This window comes from Rhinatrema bivittatum, chromosome 3, assembly GCF_901001135.1.
Source record: "Rhinatrema bivittatum chromosome 3, aRhiBiv1.1, whole genome shotgun sequence".
In the NCBI taxonomy this organism is placed as follows: Eukaryota; Metazoa; Chordata; class Amphibia; order Gymnophiona; family Rhinatrematidae; genus Rhinatrema; species Rhinatrema bivittatum.
Window position 1 is genome coordinate 278,248,739 of NC_042617.1, and position 19,872 is coordinate 278,268,610.

The following is a 19,872-nucleotide window of genomic DNA, read 5'->3' on the forward strand; positions in this document are numbered from 1 at the left end:
GACAAAATTCAGAACTCTGCCAATCTGAAATAAGATAATATATAAGAACCGAGCAGACTCTCCCTTTCTCTCATGTCTGAAATGGGCGGGATTCTGGACTGATCCATGGTACTACAGGAACGAAAATTATCAGGTAAGAAACTAATTTTCCTTTCCTGTATGTACCTAGATCAGTCCAGACTCGTGGGATGTACCAGAGCTTCCTTAATTGGAATGGGATCTGGAGAGGCCCGCTCGAAGCACTCCCTCTCCAAATCCTCCCGCAACTGGAGCCTGAACATCCAGTCTGTAATGTCTTGCAAAAGTAAGCAAGGATTTCCATGTAGTCGCCCTGCATATTTCCTGCGGTGATACCATCTGACACTCTGCCCAAGACGCCGCTTGCGAACGAGTAGAGTGGGCACGCAGACCCGCAGCAAGGGATCTACCCCGAAGGAGATAGATCAAACTAATAGCTTCTTTTAGCCAATGAGCTATAGTAGTTTTGGACTCCTGCTGTCCTCGTTTAGGACCGCTCCACAGCACAAAGAGATGGTCAGACACGCAAAACTAATTGGTAACCTCTAGGTAACACAGCAAAACTCTGCAAACATCAAGCTTCCGCAAGTCACCAGCCAAAGGATCCGAATGGTCTAACTCAGTGAAGGCCAGCAGATGAACCGATTGGTTGACATGAAAAGAGGAAACCACTTTTGGCAAGAAAGATGGAACAGTCCTTAAAGAAACTCCCGAATCCAAAATCCACAAAAAGGGTTCCCTACATGAAAGTGCCTGGAGTTCAGACACCCTATGAGCCGATGTAATGGCCACCAGAAAAATCACTTTCAAGGTAAGAACTTTTAGAGTCAATCTCTTCAAGGGCTCAAAAGGCGCCGAACAAAGAGCAGTGAGGACTAAATTCAGACTCCATGACGGATAGGGATGTCGAAGTGAAGAACGCAAGTGTTTTGCTCCCTTAAGAAAATGAACTACATCCGGATGTGCGGCTAACGCTACGCCCCGGACGGATCCAAGCAAACAACCAAGCGCCGCCATTTGCACTCTGAGGGAACTACATGACAAACCGTTAAGACCAGATTGTAGAAAAAGGAAAATTAGTTTCTTACCTGATAATTTTCGTTCCTGTAGTACCAAGGATCAGTCCAGGACACCTGGGTTGTGACTCCGCACCAGTAGGTGGAGACAGAGCAAAACTTGTGGGCGGAGCCATATATGCCCCTGTGCCAGTCACAGCCCCTCAGTCATACGTAATGTCAAAGTAGAAAACTCCATAAGGTAACCAGAGCAAACTTTACCAACTTGCAATTGAAAAATTCCAACACCCCTACAGGAACCGGACTCCCCAACCGGGAGAGCGAAGAAACAAGGGGTCAGCTGACCTAAACACATCGATGAGCGGACTCTCCGTTACACTAGCGTAGCACTGCGGGCGGGATCCTGGACTGATCCTTGGTACTACAGGAACGAAAATTATCAGGTAAGAAACTAATTTTCCTTTCCCTGTACGTACCAGGATCAGTCCAGGACACCTGGGATGTACCAGAGCTAACTTACCGAGGGTGGGAAGCAGAGAGTTCCGCTCAGAGAACCCTCACTCCAAACCCCCCAGTTTCAGCAGCCTGAACATCCCACCGGCAATGTGTAATGAAGGTATGCCACGAGTTCCAGGTAGCCGCCCTGCAAATCTCTTGAGGCTACACCCGGGAAGATTCCGCTCAAGCCGCAGCATGAGACCGCGACGAATGAGCCCGAAGACCCACAGGCGGTGAATTGCCCCGCACTAAGTACGCGGAGCCAACGGCCTCCTTAGACCAACGGGCGATCTTCGTGCAGGACGCCGCAGAACCTTCCTGTGGACCCGAAGTCAGCACAAACAGATGATCCGTCACCCGAGAAGGATAAGTGACCTTTAGATAGCGAAGAAGAGAGATTCGCACATCCAGGTTTCTTAAGGTCTTCGTTTTCGTGTCCGAAGACTCCCCAACCGCGAAAACGGCAAACTCTACCGAATGATGCAAAACGGAAAACCGAGACGACTTTGGGCAGGAAGGAAGGAATCGTCCGCAACGAAACTCCCGAATCGGAAAACGCTAGAGGGGCTCCCGATAGGACAGAGCCTACGATTCCGAGATACGGTGAGCCGACGTAATCGCCACCAGGAATACGGTCTTCAACATGAGATCCCTGATCGTAGAACGCTTCAGGGGCTCAAACAGCGCTGAGCCGAAGGCGGTAAGCACCCAGTTGAGATTCCAAGAAGGACCAAGGGGCCACAAAGGAGGACGGAGGAGTGTAGCCCCCCTAAGGAAATGAGAAATATCCGGGTGAAGAGCCAGGGAGGTTCCCTGGACCTTACCTCGTAAACAACCAAGCGCCGCCACTTGGACCCGTAGAGAACGGCACGCTAAGCCTTTAGCCAGCCCCGCCTGGAGAAAAGCCAGAATATCGGACATAGCAGCGGAAGTGGGATCCAGACTCTGCTCCACGCACCATTCCGCAAAGACTACCCCGACCCGGACATAAGCCAGGGACGTAGAACTGCTTCCTGAACCTCAGCAGCGTAGCAACTACCGCGTCCGAGTAACCTTTTCTCTGCCACAGACTCCTCTCAAAAGTCAGGCCGCAAGACAGAGGGGATCCGCATCCTCCAAACAGGCGGGGCCCTGATGAAGGAGCCCCGCGAACCCCCGGAGACGAAGGGGTGCCGCAACCGACAACTGGACGAGGTCTGCGAACCACAGACGGCGCGGCCACTCCAGTGCTACCAAGATCACGTTGGACGGGAGCAATCCTATGCGCCGCAGAATCTTGCCGAGCATGGGCCACGGCGGGAACACGTACAGACGCACATCCGTCGGCCAGGGAATCACCAACACGTCGACCCCTTCTGCTCCCCTTCTCGACTCAGACTGTAAACCTCGGGGCGATTGCGTTGTGCCACGTGGCCATCAGGCCCATGTGGGGCATTCCCCAGGACTTGCAAATGAAGAGGAACGGCTCTTCCCAATTCCCACTCTCTGGGATTGAGGAGGTGACGGTTGAGAAAAAAAACCGCCTGGACATTGTCGACCCTGGCAACGTGGGAGGCTGCGATGCTGCCGAGATTAGCTCTGACCCTGACATCAAGAGCTGCGCCTCTACAGCCACCTGTGGACTCCTTGTCCCTCCTTGATGATTGATGTAGGTCACAGTGGTTGCGTTGTCCGATAATACTCGGACCGCCATTCCCCGTACTAACGGTAAGAAGGCTTGTAGAGCCAGACGGACCACTCTGGTCTCTAGTCGGCTGATAGACCACTGGGCTTGAGACGCTGACCATAGCCCCGGGACCGACCTCCCTAGGCAAACTGCTCCCCAGCCGGAGAGACTGGCATCCGTGGTCACCACCGCCCAATCGGGTACCAGCAGGGACACACCACAAGCTTGGAATTGTGCCACCCACGCAGGCTGGATCTCGTTTGGCCCTCGAGTGGAAGAGGCAGGAAGAACTCCTTCGAGACCGGCTACCATCGGGATAGAAAAGGACGACTGCAACGGCCGCCGATGAACGAGCACCCAGGGAACCATGGCGAGTGTTGAAGTCATCGAAACCAGGACCGTCAGACAATCGCAGACCCAAGGACCGGGAAGAGACAGCAACCGCCTCACCTGAGACAGTAGCTTGCACCTGCGTTCCTGGGGTAGGAACAGTTTGCCCTGTCTCTTGTTGAAGACCGCTCCGAGGAATTCTAGGGTCTGGGTCGGTACCCGTTGACTCTTGCTGAAATTGATTACCCAGCCTAGAGACTGCAAGATCTGTAGGACCCGGGCCACCGCCCGTCGACACTGACCCTCGGACTTTGTGCAAATCAGCCAGTCGTCCCGGCAAGGATGAACCAGGAAGCCTTCCCAGCGTAGCTGCGCCGCCCCCACCATCATCACTTTCGTGAATGTGCAGGGAGCTGTTGCGCGAGCAAACGGCAGCGCCTGGAAACAATAGGGACGTCCCAGCATGCAGAACCTCAGGAATTTCTGGGACTCCGGTCGAAGTCCCACGTGAAGGGACGCTTCCGTAAGATCTAGGGAAGCCAAGAATGTGCCCGGGCACACCGAAGCAATCCCCGAACGAATCTTCTCCCACGCAGGCATCTGATCACGCCTTTGAGATCCAGGATCGGTCTTGACGTGCCGTCTTTCTTTGGAACGATGAAGCGAATGGAGCAATGGCCGTCGCCATGCTGATGGATCGGGACCGGAACCACAGCTCCTGAACTTCCAAGCGCCGGATGGTGCCTAGCGTTGCCGCCTCTTACTCCGGAGCTTTGCAAGGAGCGACGAGAAACTTGTCCGCTGGGGTTCGAACAAATCTGACGCGTAGCCGCGACTTAACACACCGAAGACCCACTGGTCCGCCGTAACGCTGGCCCCGTCCTCGAAAACCAACATTAACCGCACCCCAACAATTTGGACCACTTACAGAGGCTGCGGCGAGGGCATACCGAACCGCTGCCCCCGAAAGGACTGTTGTCACTGAGGGGTCCGGGGGGAAGAATACCCATACGAGGGTCCCGACGAACGTGGAGGACGCGACTACCTGGGATCGCAGTTCCGAAACCAGAGGAGGCGCCTCGCTGATCCGGGCGAGACCATAGCTCTGGCGGCCGTCCGGAGCAAGTCATACAGAGAATCTGCGTTGATCCGCATGCCGCGCCTCCTCTTCCGACAGATCCGCGTGGGCCTGGAGAACCTGGGTCCACCGGAACCCAGCACACAGCGCAAAGTTACTACAAATCGCCGCGCGCCCCCCAAGGCCGACACCTGAAAAACCCTTGCATAAGCTGGAGTTCCATTGTCCTATCCTGGATATCCTTGAAAACGGCTGCTCCTGTAACCGGGATCGTTGACCTCGTAGTTACCGCCGACACCGCTGCGTCCACTCTGGGAACCCGAAGAAGCTCCAGAGTATCTGCTGGTAATGGATACAACTTGACCATGGCTCTACTCACTTTCAGGCCCCGCTCCGGGGTATCCCATTCCCGGAATAAAATGTCCGCAGCCGAAAAAGGGGAACGGGAAGGCCACTGCTGGACCGGTGAGCTGGAAAAGACCGGATCCATCTTGGCCCCCGGTCAAGACTCCATCTGTGGGCCTCCACCCCAAATTACTGCAGGATGGCCAGGAAAAAAGGGCCAATTCCTCCCATGGGAACAAGCGGACTACTCTGGGGTCAACTCCATCCACTGCTGTACCTGTGCTGGTACCTGGCAGGTCTGACCCCCCTTCCTCCGGCTCCTCAGCGCCCCCCCAGCCGGGGCTGCGTCCTCCGAACAGGAGGAGCCGGAGTCCGTCTCCTGCGGGCTGCCCGGCACCGGGCACTTCTGCCTTGGAGGACCGGAGGGCTCCGGAGTCCGTCTCCTGCGGTCTGCCCGCACCGGGCACTTCCGCTTTGGAGGATCGTAGGGCTTTTCAGATCCTTTCCCTGCTTTCCTCCTCTGCTGCCTTGATCTTTTGCACTTCAGGAAATCTGAAGAAAAGGGGAGGCCTCCGAAACAGAGGAGGCCCCTTCCATCTAAACCGGAGAAGCAGCCCCCCCCCTCCCCGGGGAGGGCTTCCCGGGGGCTCGCTGCTGCGGGGAAGATCCGGAGGGAGACCTCCATTTTCTAAGGCCTTCAGCGCGGCCTGACTAACTGCACCTAAAATGGCCGCCGTTCCCGCTAAGCGCGGGAACGGCGCTCAGCGGGACGAAACAGCTGAGCTATCCCCTGCCTGCTCATCACACGGCAGCCCCGACGCTGGTCGAATCCGCGCTCACCGACCTGTCTCGGACGGTCCCCGCCGCCCGAGACCCGTGAAAAAACACAAGCCGTCCCTATACAGGTGTGCGCGCCGGGCCGCACACGCGGCAGGAGGCTCCACGCGGCATCCCCCACGCGACCGGCACGTGCCCAGAAGGGATCTACAGTAAAAATCAACCCCCCCCGGAACGAAGCCGCGAAGGACGGAGAACCGGCATCCCCCACACGACCGGCCAGTGCCCAGAAGGGATCTACAGTAAAAATCAACCCCCCCCGGAACGAAGCCGCGAAGGACGGAGAGCCGGCGAGTCGAGGAAGCCGCAAAGTAAAAACAAAACAGATTTTTTTTTTTTTTTTTGTACTTGCGCTTGCCGCTTGGATGCTGTCCCTGGTCCTGACGTGCCTGCTCCAGCGGGGGTGAGTGAACCGGGCTCCCCGGTGTCACCCCCGACGCTGCTGCCAGCAAGGGCCGGGTCCTCGACCCTCAGCAGCGGCCTCTACCAGGGGGGGATGGTCCCCTCAGAACCTCCCAACCCCCCTGGGAGGCTCTCAGGACGAGGGAGTCTTCTTTCTTTAGAAGAAAACATTTCCAAAACCAAAATCTTCTTTATCTAGATGAAAAGTTTCCAAAACCAAATTTAAAGAAAAAAATTCCAAAAAACCTGACTAACTACCAGAATCAGTGCAGGCCGAGGCTGTGACCGCACCTGCACCACCTACTGGAGACAGAGTAAGACTGAGGGGCTGTGACTGGCACAGGGGCATATATGGCTCCGCCCACAAGTTTTGCTCTGTCTCCACCTACTGGTGCGGAGTCACAACCCAGGTGTCCTGGACTGATCCTGGTACGTACAGGGAACACAGAATATCTGACACTGAAGACTGGGTAGGCATGACCTCTCAGTCCAGACATCAAGTCTCAAAAACTTTCCATACTCTAATATACGTGAGATTGGTAGAAGTCTTACACGATCGGAGGAGCGTGGCTACTACAGCCGGAGAACAGCCTTTGCGACTTAACCTCTGCCTTTCAAAAGCCATGCCGCAAGACAGAAGCGATCGACTTCTTCCAAACAAACAGGCCCTTGATACAGCAGGTCCGGGAGAACTGGAAACTGCAGCAGGCCCTCCATGGCAAGATTGAGAAGGTCCGCGAACCAGGGACGTCTCGGCCATTCTGGAGCTACCAGGATGACCTCCGTTGGATGGATCTCTATCCGCCTGAGCACTTTGCCGATCAATGGCCAAGGCAGAAACATGTACAGAAGAACCTCTGTGGGCCAAGGCAGCACTAGGGCATCTACCCCTTCTGCTCCAGTCTCTCTCCGTGAAGCATAGAACCGTGGAGCTTTGGCATTCCGAAACGTCGCCATGAGATCCATGCTCGGCGTGCCCCATGCGTCGCAAATGAGTTGAAAAACCGCACCCGTCAATTCCCATTCCCCGGGATCAAGACGGTGACGACTTATAAAGTCTGCCTGCACGTTGTCCACGCCAGCGATGTGAGACGCTGCTATGCTTACCAAGTTTTGTTCTGCCCAGCTGATCAATTGTTGAGCTTTCATCGTCGCTGGTTGACTTCTGGTTCCTCCTTGGCGATTGATGTATGCCACCATGGTCGCATCGTCTGAGAGAACACTGACTGACTTGCCCTGGAGGAGAGGATGGAACGCTTGCAACGCCAACCATACCGCTATGTTTTCCAGTCGATTGATCGACCAGAGCGATTTGACGGAAGACCAAAGTCCTTGCACCGATTTTCCTCGGCATACCGCTTCCCCAACCAGAGAGACTGGCATCTGTGGTGACCACTGTCCAGTCGGGCATCTCCAAGGGAACTTCCCGTGTTAAACTGTCCGTCACCAAACACCAATCGAGACTGGATCATGCTGCCTCCGTAAGCGGCAAAGGTAGATGAAAAAGCTCGGAGACTGGGTTCCATCAGGAAAGCAAGGCAGACTGTAAAGGCCTCATATGAGCAAAGGCCCAGGGTACAAGTTCTAATGTTGAAGTCATCGACCCGAGAACCTGTAAATAATCTGACTCTGGGTGAGTGCTTGAGCATTAAACCTCTTACCTGGACTTGCAGCTTGGAGATGCGTTCCGTGGTAAGAAAAACTCTGCCCTGCTGAGTGTCGAATAGAGCACCCAAATACTCCAATGACTGAGTGGGCTCCAGTCGGCTCTTGGTGAAATTGACCACCCAGCCCAGCGATTGCAGGAGCTGAAGTACTCTCTGTATCGCCTCCTGGGCAAGCGCTTTCGATTTTGCACGAATCAGCCAATCGTCCAAGTAAGGATGCACCAGCAACCTTTCCCTGCAGAGATGGGCTGCCACCACCACCATCACCTTGGTGAATGTCCTGGGCGCTGTGGCTAGACCGAAGGGCAGAGTCTGAAACTGAAAATGCTGATCCAGTACCGAAAACCGAAGAAACCTCTGGTGGTCTGACTGAATGCCTATATGAAGATCTGCTTTAGTGAGGTCTAAGGATGCTAGAAACTCTCCCTTGCGCACCGAGGCAATGACTGACCAGAGCGTCTCCATGCGAAATCGGAGGACCCGGAGACATCTATTTACTTTTTTCAGATCCAGAATGAGCCGAAAGGATCCCTCTTTTTTTTGGCACTATGAAGTAAAGGCCTTTCCTTCTTGCCTCCGGAGGCACTGAGACGATGGCAGTTATATTGTAAACCGATGTGATTTGTATGCTTACAGGAACGGCATAGAAAAGTTGTAAGTAAATAAATAAATAAATAAATAAAGAGTTGCAGAAGTCATGGCAAAGTGTCCTGCACCGCTCTTCGCTTGGTTTCGTAACCGCAGGGAGAAATTAGAAATCTTATTCTCCCCCAGAGATTGGATCATATTTTCCAGGTCTTTACCGAAAAGTAGTTTGTCTTTGAAGGGCAAGGACCCTAGCTGTGACTTGGAGGAGACATCCACCGACCAGTTTCTCAAAAGAGGAGCCTACGAGCTGAGACAGCTGAAACCCTGGATCTGGCCGATGTGTGCAGTAGATCATGTAGTGCATCCGTGCTGTACGCCACCAAAGCTTCTAGACAACCTGCCTGGGCCGCCTCTTCATCCGATTAGGCAGCCCAGGCACTGCTGAATCCAGTGGAGACCCGCTCGTAAGGCAAAATTGCTGCAAATAGCCGCATACACTCCCAGTGTTGAAACCTCAAAAATCCTTTTAAGTTGCACCTCCAAATTCCTGTCTTGCAGGTCCTTGAGTGCTGTAGCTCCAGTAACCGGGCTCGTGGTCTTCTTGGTAACAGTGCACACTGCCGCATCTACCTTGGGTACTCAAAACAGCTCTAAAGCATCCTCTGACAGAGGATATAGCTTGTCCACGGCTTTACACACTTTCAATCCCAGGTCCGGAGTATCCCATTCCCGGAAGAGCAAATCTGTAGCCGAGAAATGAGAGGAAAAGGAAGAAGCAGGGCCTTTCAGACCCAGCAACACCAGATCCATAGCACCCAGTTTAGATTCCTCAGGGGGACCTTCAATGCCCAGAAGGAATAAGGGGACCCAACTCGTCCTTTCTAAAGAGGAGCACCACCTTAGGGTCATCCCCTTCTGCAGCATGCACCCCACGCATTGTGCCTTGGTGCAGTAAATCAGGGTCTACAGCCACCCCCTGTGGGGGCTTGGGCAGTATGTCTAGGTCATCTGGATCATAATCCTGACTAGAAGTATCCGTAGTAATCTGGGGAACCCCTGACCGACAGGGACGCTTAGGCTGAGCAGGCTCTGCACCTCCCTTAGAGGTAGACCTTTTCTTAGCAGAGGTCTTAGAACCTTGAGAAATAACCTTTTTACCAGACTGCAGCTTCCCTAACTTCCTCTCCTTGTAAGCTTTATGAAGCAATAACACAAATTGTGACAAAAAAGAGGAAGAGGAGGAGTCAGAGGCCCCCTTCTAGGCTATCCTCCATTGCAGGGGAATTAGGCTGTAAAGGTTCCCTGTCCCTTGGGAAACCTTGCTGGAGAGAAATAGGAGGAGGTAAAAACCCCCCTCCCCCAGCGCTGCACTAGACACAACCCTGAATGACTGGAAAATGGTCCCCCCGTTCCCATGCTGAACGGGAACTGATCAGCCTCAGAGTGAATTGCCAACACGGTAAATATACACAAAGGGTAAATAACTACAACTCTCTATCCACTTGTCATAAAATTACACACAATATAGAGAGCCCAACAATAATATATGAAATATACAAAATTTATTTAAAGATATCACACAGATATACCTATATAGACAATAAAACTAAGCTAGCACACACACACATTCATACCCACAAGTTAAAAAATATGTTGTATTGAGATACAGTATATAACTCTGGTTATATTACCAATTGAGTTTACAAATACTCATCAAATTTCAATTGAGAATTAATAAATTACTACAAACTTTTAATTGGAATTATGTGCTATTTGTGTCCAACAAAAGCAGATGCAAGATCTCTTCGTTTCACCCCTGTCATTTGGGGCTTCCTCAGGGACTGATGTAAATGTACACTTACAAGTGTATTGCCACACTGAATTACAACAATTTATTCAATCTATAACACTTCTAACTTCTTACAAAGTTCCTTCAACACAGCGCTCCCTTTCATTCATTAATCACGTCTTTCGACCATCTGTGTTTCGCGGCGTTTCCTTTAGCCCTTATGAATTTCTATATATCCTTCCTTTTTTACATATTTATTGATGAAATACGCCGACCTGCGATCTCAAGCCAAACATATTGTCTGATCGGAAGTGACGTAACACGCCGTCACCCGCTGAAGTGACGGCTGAAATGTCAGCGGGTGACGGCGTGTTACGTCACTTCCGATCAAACAATATGTTTGGCTTGAGATCGCAGGTCGGCGTATTTCATCAATAAATATGTAAAAAAGGAAGGATATATAGAAATTCATAAGGGCTAAAGGAAACGCCACGAAACACAGATGGTCGAAAGACGTGATTAATGAATGAAAGGGAACGCTGTGTTGAAGGAACTTTGTAAGAAGTTAGAAGTGTTATAGGTTGAATAAATTGTTGTAATTCAGTGTGGCAATACACTTGTAAGTGTACATTTACATCAGTCCCTGAGGAAGCCCCAAATGACAGGGGTGAAACGAAGAGATCTTGCATCTGCTTTTGTCGGACACAAATAGCACATAATTCCAATTAAAAGTTTGTAGTAATTTATTAATTCTCAATTGAAATTTGATGAGTATTTGTAAACTCAATTGGTAATATAACCAGAGTTATATACTGTATCTCAATACAACATTTTTTAACTTGTGGGTATGAATGTGTGTGCTCTAGCTTAGTTTTATTGTCTATATAGGTATATCTGTGTGATATCTTTAAATAAATTTTGTATATTTCATATATTATTGTTGGGCTCTCTATATTGTGTGTAATTTTATATCAGAGTGAATTGCAGCAGATGTGACTTTGATTTAACTAGTTTTGCCATTTTCATTTTGGCTCCCGACAACCCCTCTCCCTCCCCCCGGTATGCAAACCGAGCAAAGGCCCTCCCTGGAGAGCTGTGCACGGACTGACTCGCACATGTGGCAAACGGACGAATGCGGCATCGAGTTGTGACAGGAAAATAAAGACAAAATAAAGAAAATTCAATGAAAATTCAATGAACAAACAGCAAAACGAAAGGCAAATACCGTGCTGTGACAGGGAGTGAAGGAGAGAGAGCCGGCGCGGGAGAAAACGAAAGCAAAACTTTTTTTTTTTAAATTATAAAACTTGCCCGGCAGTGATCCAATGTGCTGATCCCTTCGGATGGAGGGAGCCGGGCTCCCCGGTATCGCACCCAGCTGCTGAGAAGATAAGCAGGGCTCTCGACCCTGTGAAGCAGCTGCCTCAGACCAGCATGGGATGGCTCTCTCAGAACCTAACGACCACTGTGCTGCCACAAGCTCCTTTCTTTTATATTCTTTTTAAATAAAGCTGAAATAATCCAGAAACAAAAGACAAAAAAGTCCCCTAAACTAACTAAACACAAGATAATCAACTTAAGCACACAGCCAGGACTGTAGGTTTGGCACCGCTCCCATCTGCTGGAGACAGAAGAATACTGCTGGACTGTAGGTGGCACCAGCCTATTTATAGGCAGAGTTTGTTTTGATAACTGCTCTGTCTCCATCTGCTAGAGGGGGGGCAAAACCCAGGAGTCTGGACTGATCCGGGTACGTACAGGGAAAACCTTTTTTTTTTTTTTTTTTTTTTTTTAAATAACTTAAATGAGAAGAACAGGCTCTCTTCAAAAGAAAAAGAAAGTCTGCAAAAAATTAACTCCTAAACTACCCGACTAAAAAATAAACTACCACAGACTGCAGGGGTTAGGAACGTCCACCTCTGCTGGGAGACAGAGAAATACTGATTGCTGCAGGTGGTGCTCCAGGGTATACATTAGAGTCATTAGAATGTTTTCTCTGCCTCCCTCTGCTGGATTGGTAACATAACCCAGGGTCTGGACTGATCCAGGTACGTACAGGGAACTTCCTTGTTTTGTTTTTTTTTTGTCAAGTCAGACTGCAGGTTAAGCACCTCCACCATCTGCTGGAGACAGAGAAGTATTGATGGACTGCAGGTGGCACCTCAGTATATAGGGCAGTGTCAGTCAAATACTTCTCTGTCTCCGTCTGCTGGACGAGAGGCATAACCCAACAGTCTGGACTGATCCGGGTACGTACAGGGAACAATTTTTTATGTATTTTGCTCTCTAAAAGCACAAAATAAAAAAGAAAATTGTTTAAAATGTTTAAAAAGGCCATCCCAGTGGCTTATCTGGTAGGTGCTGTGCACTGCCATGCATAAGATCCATAGTTTGAACCTCAGATCAGGTCTTCTGCTCCCCAAGTCAGCTGGGGATGGAGATGCTGTGGTGGCAGCATTCACAGACCCAGGGAGGGAGGGAGTAATGGTCCTTGCCTAAGGGTGACATCTAGTGGCCAGATTCATGGCCCATGATTGCAATGTTCTGGAAGGAGCCCTGGTACATGGCCCCTGGCCCATGATCGTCACTGCAATGGGCTGGACTGAATATATGTTAGAAAGGAATACAGTTGTGAATGAAGGCTCATAGAAGAAAATTATTCCTTACCTGCTAATTTTCGTTCCTATAGTACCATGGATCATTCCAGACTGTGGGTTATGTTCCCTGTCCAGCAGATGGAGTTAGAACCAAAATTTCCCAGGGGAGGACCTATATAGCCACGCCTCCCTCGCCTCAATCCTCAGTTACTGGACTAGAAAAGCCAAGACGAGAAGAGACAGAACCAGAGGAATCAATTAATCTCAAAAATATAGAGAAAAAATAACAGCTATAAGTGACAGCAACTAACTTGTACTCAAAAAACTGTAACTGAGAACTTGCAAACAGCACTGTGTTCAAAGACACAGCTCGCAATAACTAGAGATACAGAGTGAAAATATTGTGAAGACAGGAAAGCAGGGATGGCCCACAAAGAACCCCCAAAACCAGGGAGGGGTCTGGAATGATCCATGGTACTACAGGAACGAAAATTAGCAGGTAAGGAATAATTTTCTTTTCCCTGTACTTACCAGGATCATTCCAGACTGTGGGATGTACCAAAGCTTCCCCATCATGGGTGGGTCGCGGACAGCCCTGCCCGTATGACCCTGTCTCCAAGTTGACCGTGAGACGGCGCGCGAATGTCTAGACGATAATGTCTTGCGAAAGTGTGGAGAGACTTCCATGTGGCCGCCCTACAGATTTCCTGAGAAGAAACTGCAGAACTTTCCGCCCACGACGTCGCTTGAGCGCGGAGAGAATGCGCCTTAACAGCTAAAGGTGGAGACTTACCCACTCCGATGTATGCGGCTATAATCGCTCCTTTCAGCCAGCGAGCGATTGATTGTTTGGATGCCATGCAACCCTTCCTGGGTCCCGACCAAAGGACAAACAAATGATCGAAGAGTGGAAATTCATTAGTGACCTCCAAATAATGTATCAAAGAACGTCGGACATCCAACCGACGCAGGTCAGAAGAATCAGAGGATAAAAATGACGGAAGCTCTATCGATTGGTTGAGATGGAAAGTCGAGAGCACCTTCGGCAGAAAAGATGGAACTGGCCGCAGGGATACTCCCCCTGGCGTGAAGCGAAGGTAAGGCTCCCTACATGATAGAGTTTGTAGTTCAGAGATCAGACGTGCTGAGCTGATCGCCACCAGGAAGATGGTCTTAAGGGTGACATCCTTGAGTGTGGCCGAAGTCAGAGGCTCAAAAGGCGGTGCACATAGAGCCCGGAATACCAAATTGAGATTCCAAGAAGGACAAGGTGGCCTAATTGGAGGCTTCAAGTGTTTTACCCCCTTTAGAAAACGTAGGATATCTGGATGTGAGGCCAGGAGCTCCCTGTCATTACTACGTAGGAAGGCTCCCAACGCCGCCACCTGCACACGAAGAGCATTGTAGGCAAGGCCCAAATCCAGACCAGCCTGTAGGAAGGAAAGCACATGTGTCACAGAGGCCTGCGTTGGTAGAATCGATTTTGACTCGCACCATTCCTCAAAAACCTTCCATACTCTGACATAAGTAACCGACGTGGATGTCTTCCTAGTTTTCAGGAGCGTGGAGATGACAGATTCTGGATATCCACGCCGTCTCAACTGACGCCTCTCAAAAGCCAAGCCGCAAGACAGAAGGAATCTGCCTCCTTGAAAAATATTGGTCCTTGGTGAAAACTCCAGGGCTAGGGGGAGCGGTCAGCACTACAGACTTTCACCCCTCAAATTCCTGTTCCTACCAACGACTGTAAATGAAATAAAAATAACACTTACCACACTCTAGACAGGCAAGGAAGAGGAAAAAACAAAGAGATAGGAAGAGAGAAATAAAGGGACAGGCAAAAAACACAGCCTGTCAGCAAGTTCCTGACTGGAAAACAGTGTCTCTCTTTGAACGGAGTTGGTCCTGTCAGAACACTACAGAACCTATCCCTTAGAAGAAAACCTTTATCTAATATTATTTAAGTGATTCCTCAAAGAGAAAATAAAACTAGAAAAGTGCTGGGGACCACCATGTCCCCTGCTCAATCTGCTGGAGTTAGAACTATACTGAGGATTGAGGCGAGGGAGGCGTGGCTATATAGGTCCTCCCCTGGGAATTTTTGGTTCTAACTCCATCTGCTGGACAGGGAACATAACCCACAGTCTGGAATGATCCATGGTACGTACAGGGAATGCCAGGATTCCACCCCTAGTTCCGATAAATCTGAAAGTACAAAGGAACAGGAGGAAGACTGTTGGGTCAAAAAAATAAAAAAGGGACTATTACTGGTGTGTTTATGTCCCTGGACTACTCACCTCATGAGTATAGGTCCGCACTGGCACGCCAAATGCTCGTGCCAACCCAAAGTCAGCCAGCTTGATGGCTCCCTCAGCATTGATGAGAAGATTCTGTGGTTTCAAGTCACGATGGAGCACCCTGTGAGAGTGGCAGAATGCCAGCCCTTGCAATAGCTGGAACAGGTAACTCTAGACAGATAGCAAAAAGAAATAAGGCTCAGATATAAATGCTGATCTAATATCTTCTGTAATCTCTGCTTATAAAATTATATTACATTGTGATGCAAACTGCAGCCAGAGTAGCTCCCCACTCCGAAATACCATATCTTTTTCAGCTCAATGATGTACTGACAGTATCCTATATAACTCTATTCAACTTGTCCTTGAAGACAGAGGAGGTTCCAAGGGATTGAAGGAGAGCAAATGCAGTTCTGCTAAACAAAAGTAAGAACAAGGAGGAGGTAGACAACTAAAGACCCAGTCTAACTTCAGTAGTGGGCAAAACTATGCAACTATAATAAAGAAACATAGTACAGTACCTTGAAACAAGTAGATTATGAGACAAATTGGTTTCAGAGGGAAGACCCTGTCAGACATACTTTGAGTTCTTTAATGAGACAACAAAAAGTAATGGATCAAGGAGGTGCAATAGATGTTGCCATGCTGAACTTTGGTAAAGTACTTGATACTTTTCTATGTAGAAAAGTGGTAAACAAGCTGTATGATGTGGGAGTAGAACAGTTATCAATTGGGTAAAGAACTGGTTAAGCAACAGAAGGGGGGTTCAATGGAGTTCACTATTGAGAAGAAAGTTAACAATGGGGAGGGACTTTTGGTTTTAGTTTTTATTTTTCTTGTGGCTTTATCAGTGTTTATTATAACAAATAAAATCCAGGAGACAAATTAAAGGAAAAATGAATTTTCCATAGATTTTCTCCAGTTTATCATAACACTGATAAATTCCCAGGAAAAGAAAAACTAAAAATGAAGGCCCCAAGATTGGGGTAACTCAGGCTTTGGTGCTAGGATTGGTTCTTTTCAATATCTTCAAAAGTAACACTGCAGAGGGACTTGGGGGAAAAATGGTAAAATTATATTCTTATCTGCTAATTTCCTTTTCTCAAGTCCTGCCAGACCAGTCCAGACATGTGGGATTATATCCCTCCTAACAGCAAATGGAGGCAGAGATTCACTCTTTTGCTGAAATCTTCCTATATGTAGTTTGGTACAGCAGGAAAGGCCATCAGTAGTCTCTTGCCTAAACTGGCAGATTAGTATCTCTGAAATCTGTAAAAAACAAACAAAAAAACCAAACATTTTTCCTGTAAGTATCCGGATCAGTCCATACCCTGGGTTTTGCCTCCCCTCCAGCAGATGGAGACAGAGAAAGCTTTGACTGACTCTGCCCTATACATTGGGGTGTCACCTGCAGTCCGTCAGTATTTCTCTGTCTCCAGCAGATGGTGGAGGTGCAAAACCCTGCAGTCTGTGGTAGTTTGTTTTTGTCAGATTAGTCAGGAATTCTTTTCAGTGAGGTTTGGTCTAGGATTTTTTAGATTGGGACTGGTCCTTTTAAGACACTAAAAAAAAAAAAAAATAGGTACAGCGGTCTAACTTTAATTAGCAGATGCTTCACTGCCTCCCAGGAGGTAGTGAGGTCCTGAAGGGACTATCCCTCTTGGTGCTGAGGCCGCCGGAGTTGGGGAGGTTATATGCCCAGCAACTACTCTTGGCTAGGGTGATACCGGGGAGCCTGACTCACTCACCCTATTTGGAGCAGCTCCCAAGTCCCGCAGCGAGCATTCAGTTTAAAAAAAAAAAAAGGAGTCCACGTGACCTGATGAGCGGGTAGGCTGCTGGCAGACCGCGCTCCCGGTTCCCCCGCCGAAACTCAGTACTTTTTGAGCCTCTGCAACGCACCGTGGCGACGCCAGAATCTTCGGGGCCAGCCCAGAAAACGATAGTGTCGTTTTTTTCCCGCAGCGAGCGAAGAATGTCTGCAAAACCGCAAACTCTCACTAGTTAACCAATCCGCTCATGAAAATGGAACTTCGCTCCCCCAATATTCTCCTCATTTACTAGTTATCTACACTAATAAGTTAACTGGCTCTAGACCAGACTCAGACATGAATCACTGTATAATTTATTTACCCCCTTAGGGCCTTTCTTCTTCCAGCTGACTCAGCTTCCAAGTTCATGGTCCTTGTTTTATGTAACTTTTACTTTTTCACTTTGGTACTTTTTTACTTTTTTGCTTCCTCTGATTATAAAGAGTTGTTACTATGTTATATTTATCTATCCCCTGTTCGATGTAAACCGACCTGATATGGTATTCTTCCTTGAAGGTCGGTATAGAAAAATGTTAATTAAAATTAAATTAATTAAAAGGAAAGAAAAAACTACGGGCCGGCAACCCGATTCCAAAATGGCCGCCGGACCGCCGAGCCCATGCGCCAGCAGCCAAGATCCATCGGTAAATACTGCGGATTTGGTGGGGGAGGTATCCCAAGCGGTGGTACTCGCTTTGGAGCCTAGATTCTGTGACTTACTTCAAAAAATCAATTCGGGGAATGAAACGCTACAACAGATTAAGATTCAAGTGGCAGATACGCAGCAAAGAATTGCAGATGTCGAGACAGACACACAGCATTTGCTGCAGAAGCAGGAAACTTTACTGAAACAAGTCTCCACCCTGGAAAACAAGGTAGAAGACCTGGAAAACAGGTCGAGAAGGAATAACATAAGGTTAGTGGGGATCCCCGAGTCAGTATCGGATCGGGACCTGGCAAAATTGCTGGAAACATGGCTGCTCCCTGAGCTGGGCATATCAGCATTAGCGGACAAAATCGTAGTTGAAAGGGCGCACCGTTTGGGGATTAAGAAACCTGAAGCCCCCAAGCCGAGTGATAATCGCTCGCATCCTTAATTTTTGCCATAAAACTGAAATTCTGCAGGCTTATAGGAGTTGCGCAGGATTACTATATGAAGGTCATAAAATAATGCTTTTCCAAGATTATTCTGCAGCGGTGTCCACTAAGCGTCGCGAATTCTCTCCTATTTGTGCAGACCTGTTTAATAGAAAAATCAAGTTTACTCTGCAATACCCTGCTAAGCTCCGGCTGGAACACAGAGGGTCATGGCACAGTTTTGACTCAGTGGCAGCAGCTAAACAGTTTATTACAGGACTTGGGGACACTCCTTGAAGCTAACTTTGGCAGCAGCATGAAGTTCCTAGTTCCTTGTTGGACAATGTGATTGTTCACTTTATCCATAAGATTTTTCTGTATTTCTGGTTGATATTGGGTCGCTCACTAATGTCTGTTAATATTTTTCTGGTGGGGTAGCCGGACAGGTACATTAGGTGGACTCCTGCCTCCGTTTTAAGGGGGAGATGAGTGGGTGTATGATGAATGACAGTGGGGAGGGGGTGGGGGAGGGGATAAAGAAGCATTAAACATTGGGGTTGGTGTGATTGAGTCTATGGTTGAAGGCCTAAACCATGGCTCATATGACGAGGAGCTGCAAGCCTGGAAGGATTTCATGAGGGCTCCTGATGTGTCCCCCCTAGGCTGGGAGGGGGGCACCATGTTAGGGGCTTGTAGCGTTGTTCAGTATTTTCCGTTATACTTACCTGTGCAAGGCTATGGCTGAGCAAGTACGATGTATATCATGGAATGTGGCAGGCATTGGTTCACCCGTAAAGAGGGCGAAAATCTTGCAGTCATTACGTAGGCAGAAGGCACAAATTGCATTTTTGCAGGAGACACATCTTTCGGATGCGGAGAGTCAAAAATTATCCAGAGATTGGGTCAGTAAGGTATATTACTCCCCGGCGCTACATAAGAGGGCAGGAGTAGCTATTCTGATAGGGAGGAATGTGGTCTTTGAAAATGCTAACGTGTTTGCGGACTCAGAGGGCCGCTACGTCCTGGTGACAGGGCATCTTTTTGGGCAAATGGTCACCTTTTGCTGTTTCTATGCCCCGAATGTCTATCAACACAGTTTTTTCACTAACCTAGTACAATTTATATCTTTGCAACAGCAAGGATTATTATTCTTGGCTGGTGATTTCAATCAGGTGATGGATCCCAGATTGGATCGGTCGAATCCGGGGCCAGGCATGCGGGCCTCCCTCCACAAGGGGCTGCCATATTTATGTCAACAATTACAATTGCTAGACCCCTGGAGAATACTCCACCCAGAAGTAACAGATTTCACTCATGTGGCCAGGGCTCATCTGTCTATGTCCCGAATAGATTATATCCTGGTATCTTCCCATTGTTTTTCTAGGATTGGAAGGGCGGAGATAGGACCTACGGAATGTTCGGATCATGTGATGATTTGGTTAGATGTGGGTGTGGGGGGGGGGGCCACGGAGCACGCAGCCTAGGTGGCGTTTTCCGGCCCATCTTGCAGATGATGCAGCTTTTCAAACATATCTTAATCATAAGTGGCAGGAATATCTTCAGCATAATGGGCAACATCGGGAGAATCCGTCACTGTTCTGGGAGGCGGGTAAGGCCACGATGAGGGGGGAAATCACTGCGTATGTCATACGGCAAAAGAAGCAGGCGAATAAACAACTCATTGACATGGGGACTGCGGTCCAAAAAGTGAAATGTAAGCTCATCCTACGGCCCAAACTAAGAAAGACTATAGAGATTTACTGTTTGCTCTAAATAGTTTTATTCATCGTAGGACACAACAAGACTTACTATACCATTCGCATAAACTATACAGATTTGGGAACAAAATGGGAAAA

The 19,872-nt window shown here is 49.0% G+C and overlaps 1 protein-coding gene across 3 annotated transcripts in view; it reads right to left on the minus strand.

Annotated features, from left to right (window-relative positions):
* Positions 1–19,872, minus strand: part of CDK2 (cyclin dependent kinase 2) — a 155,254-nt gene that overhangs the window by 93,645 nt on the left and 41,737 nt on the right. For all 3 annotated transcript variants that reach the window (XM_029594765.1, XM_029594767.1, XM_029594766.1), the window contains exon 4: positions 15,129–15,299. In XM_029594765.1, the coding sequence (XP_029450625.1) occupies positions 15,129–15,299 (171 nt within the window). The remainder of the gene's footprint in view (positions 1–15,128; positions 15,300–19,872) is intronic.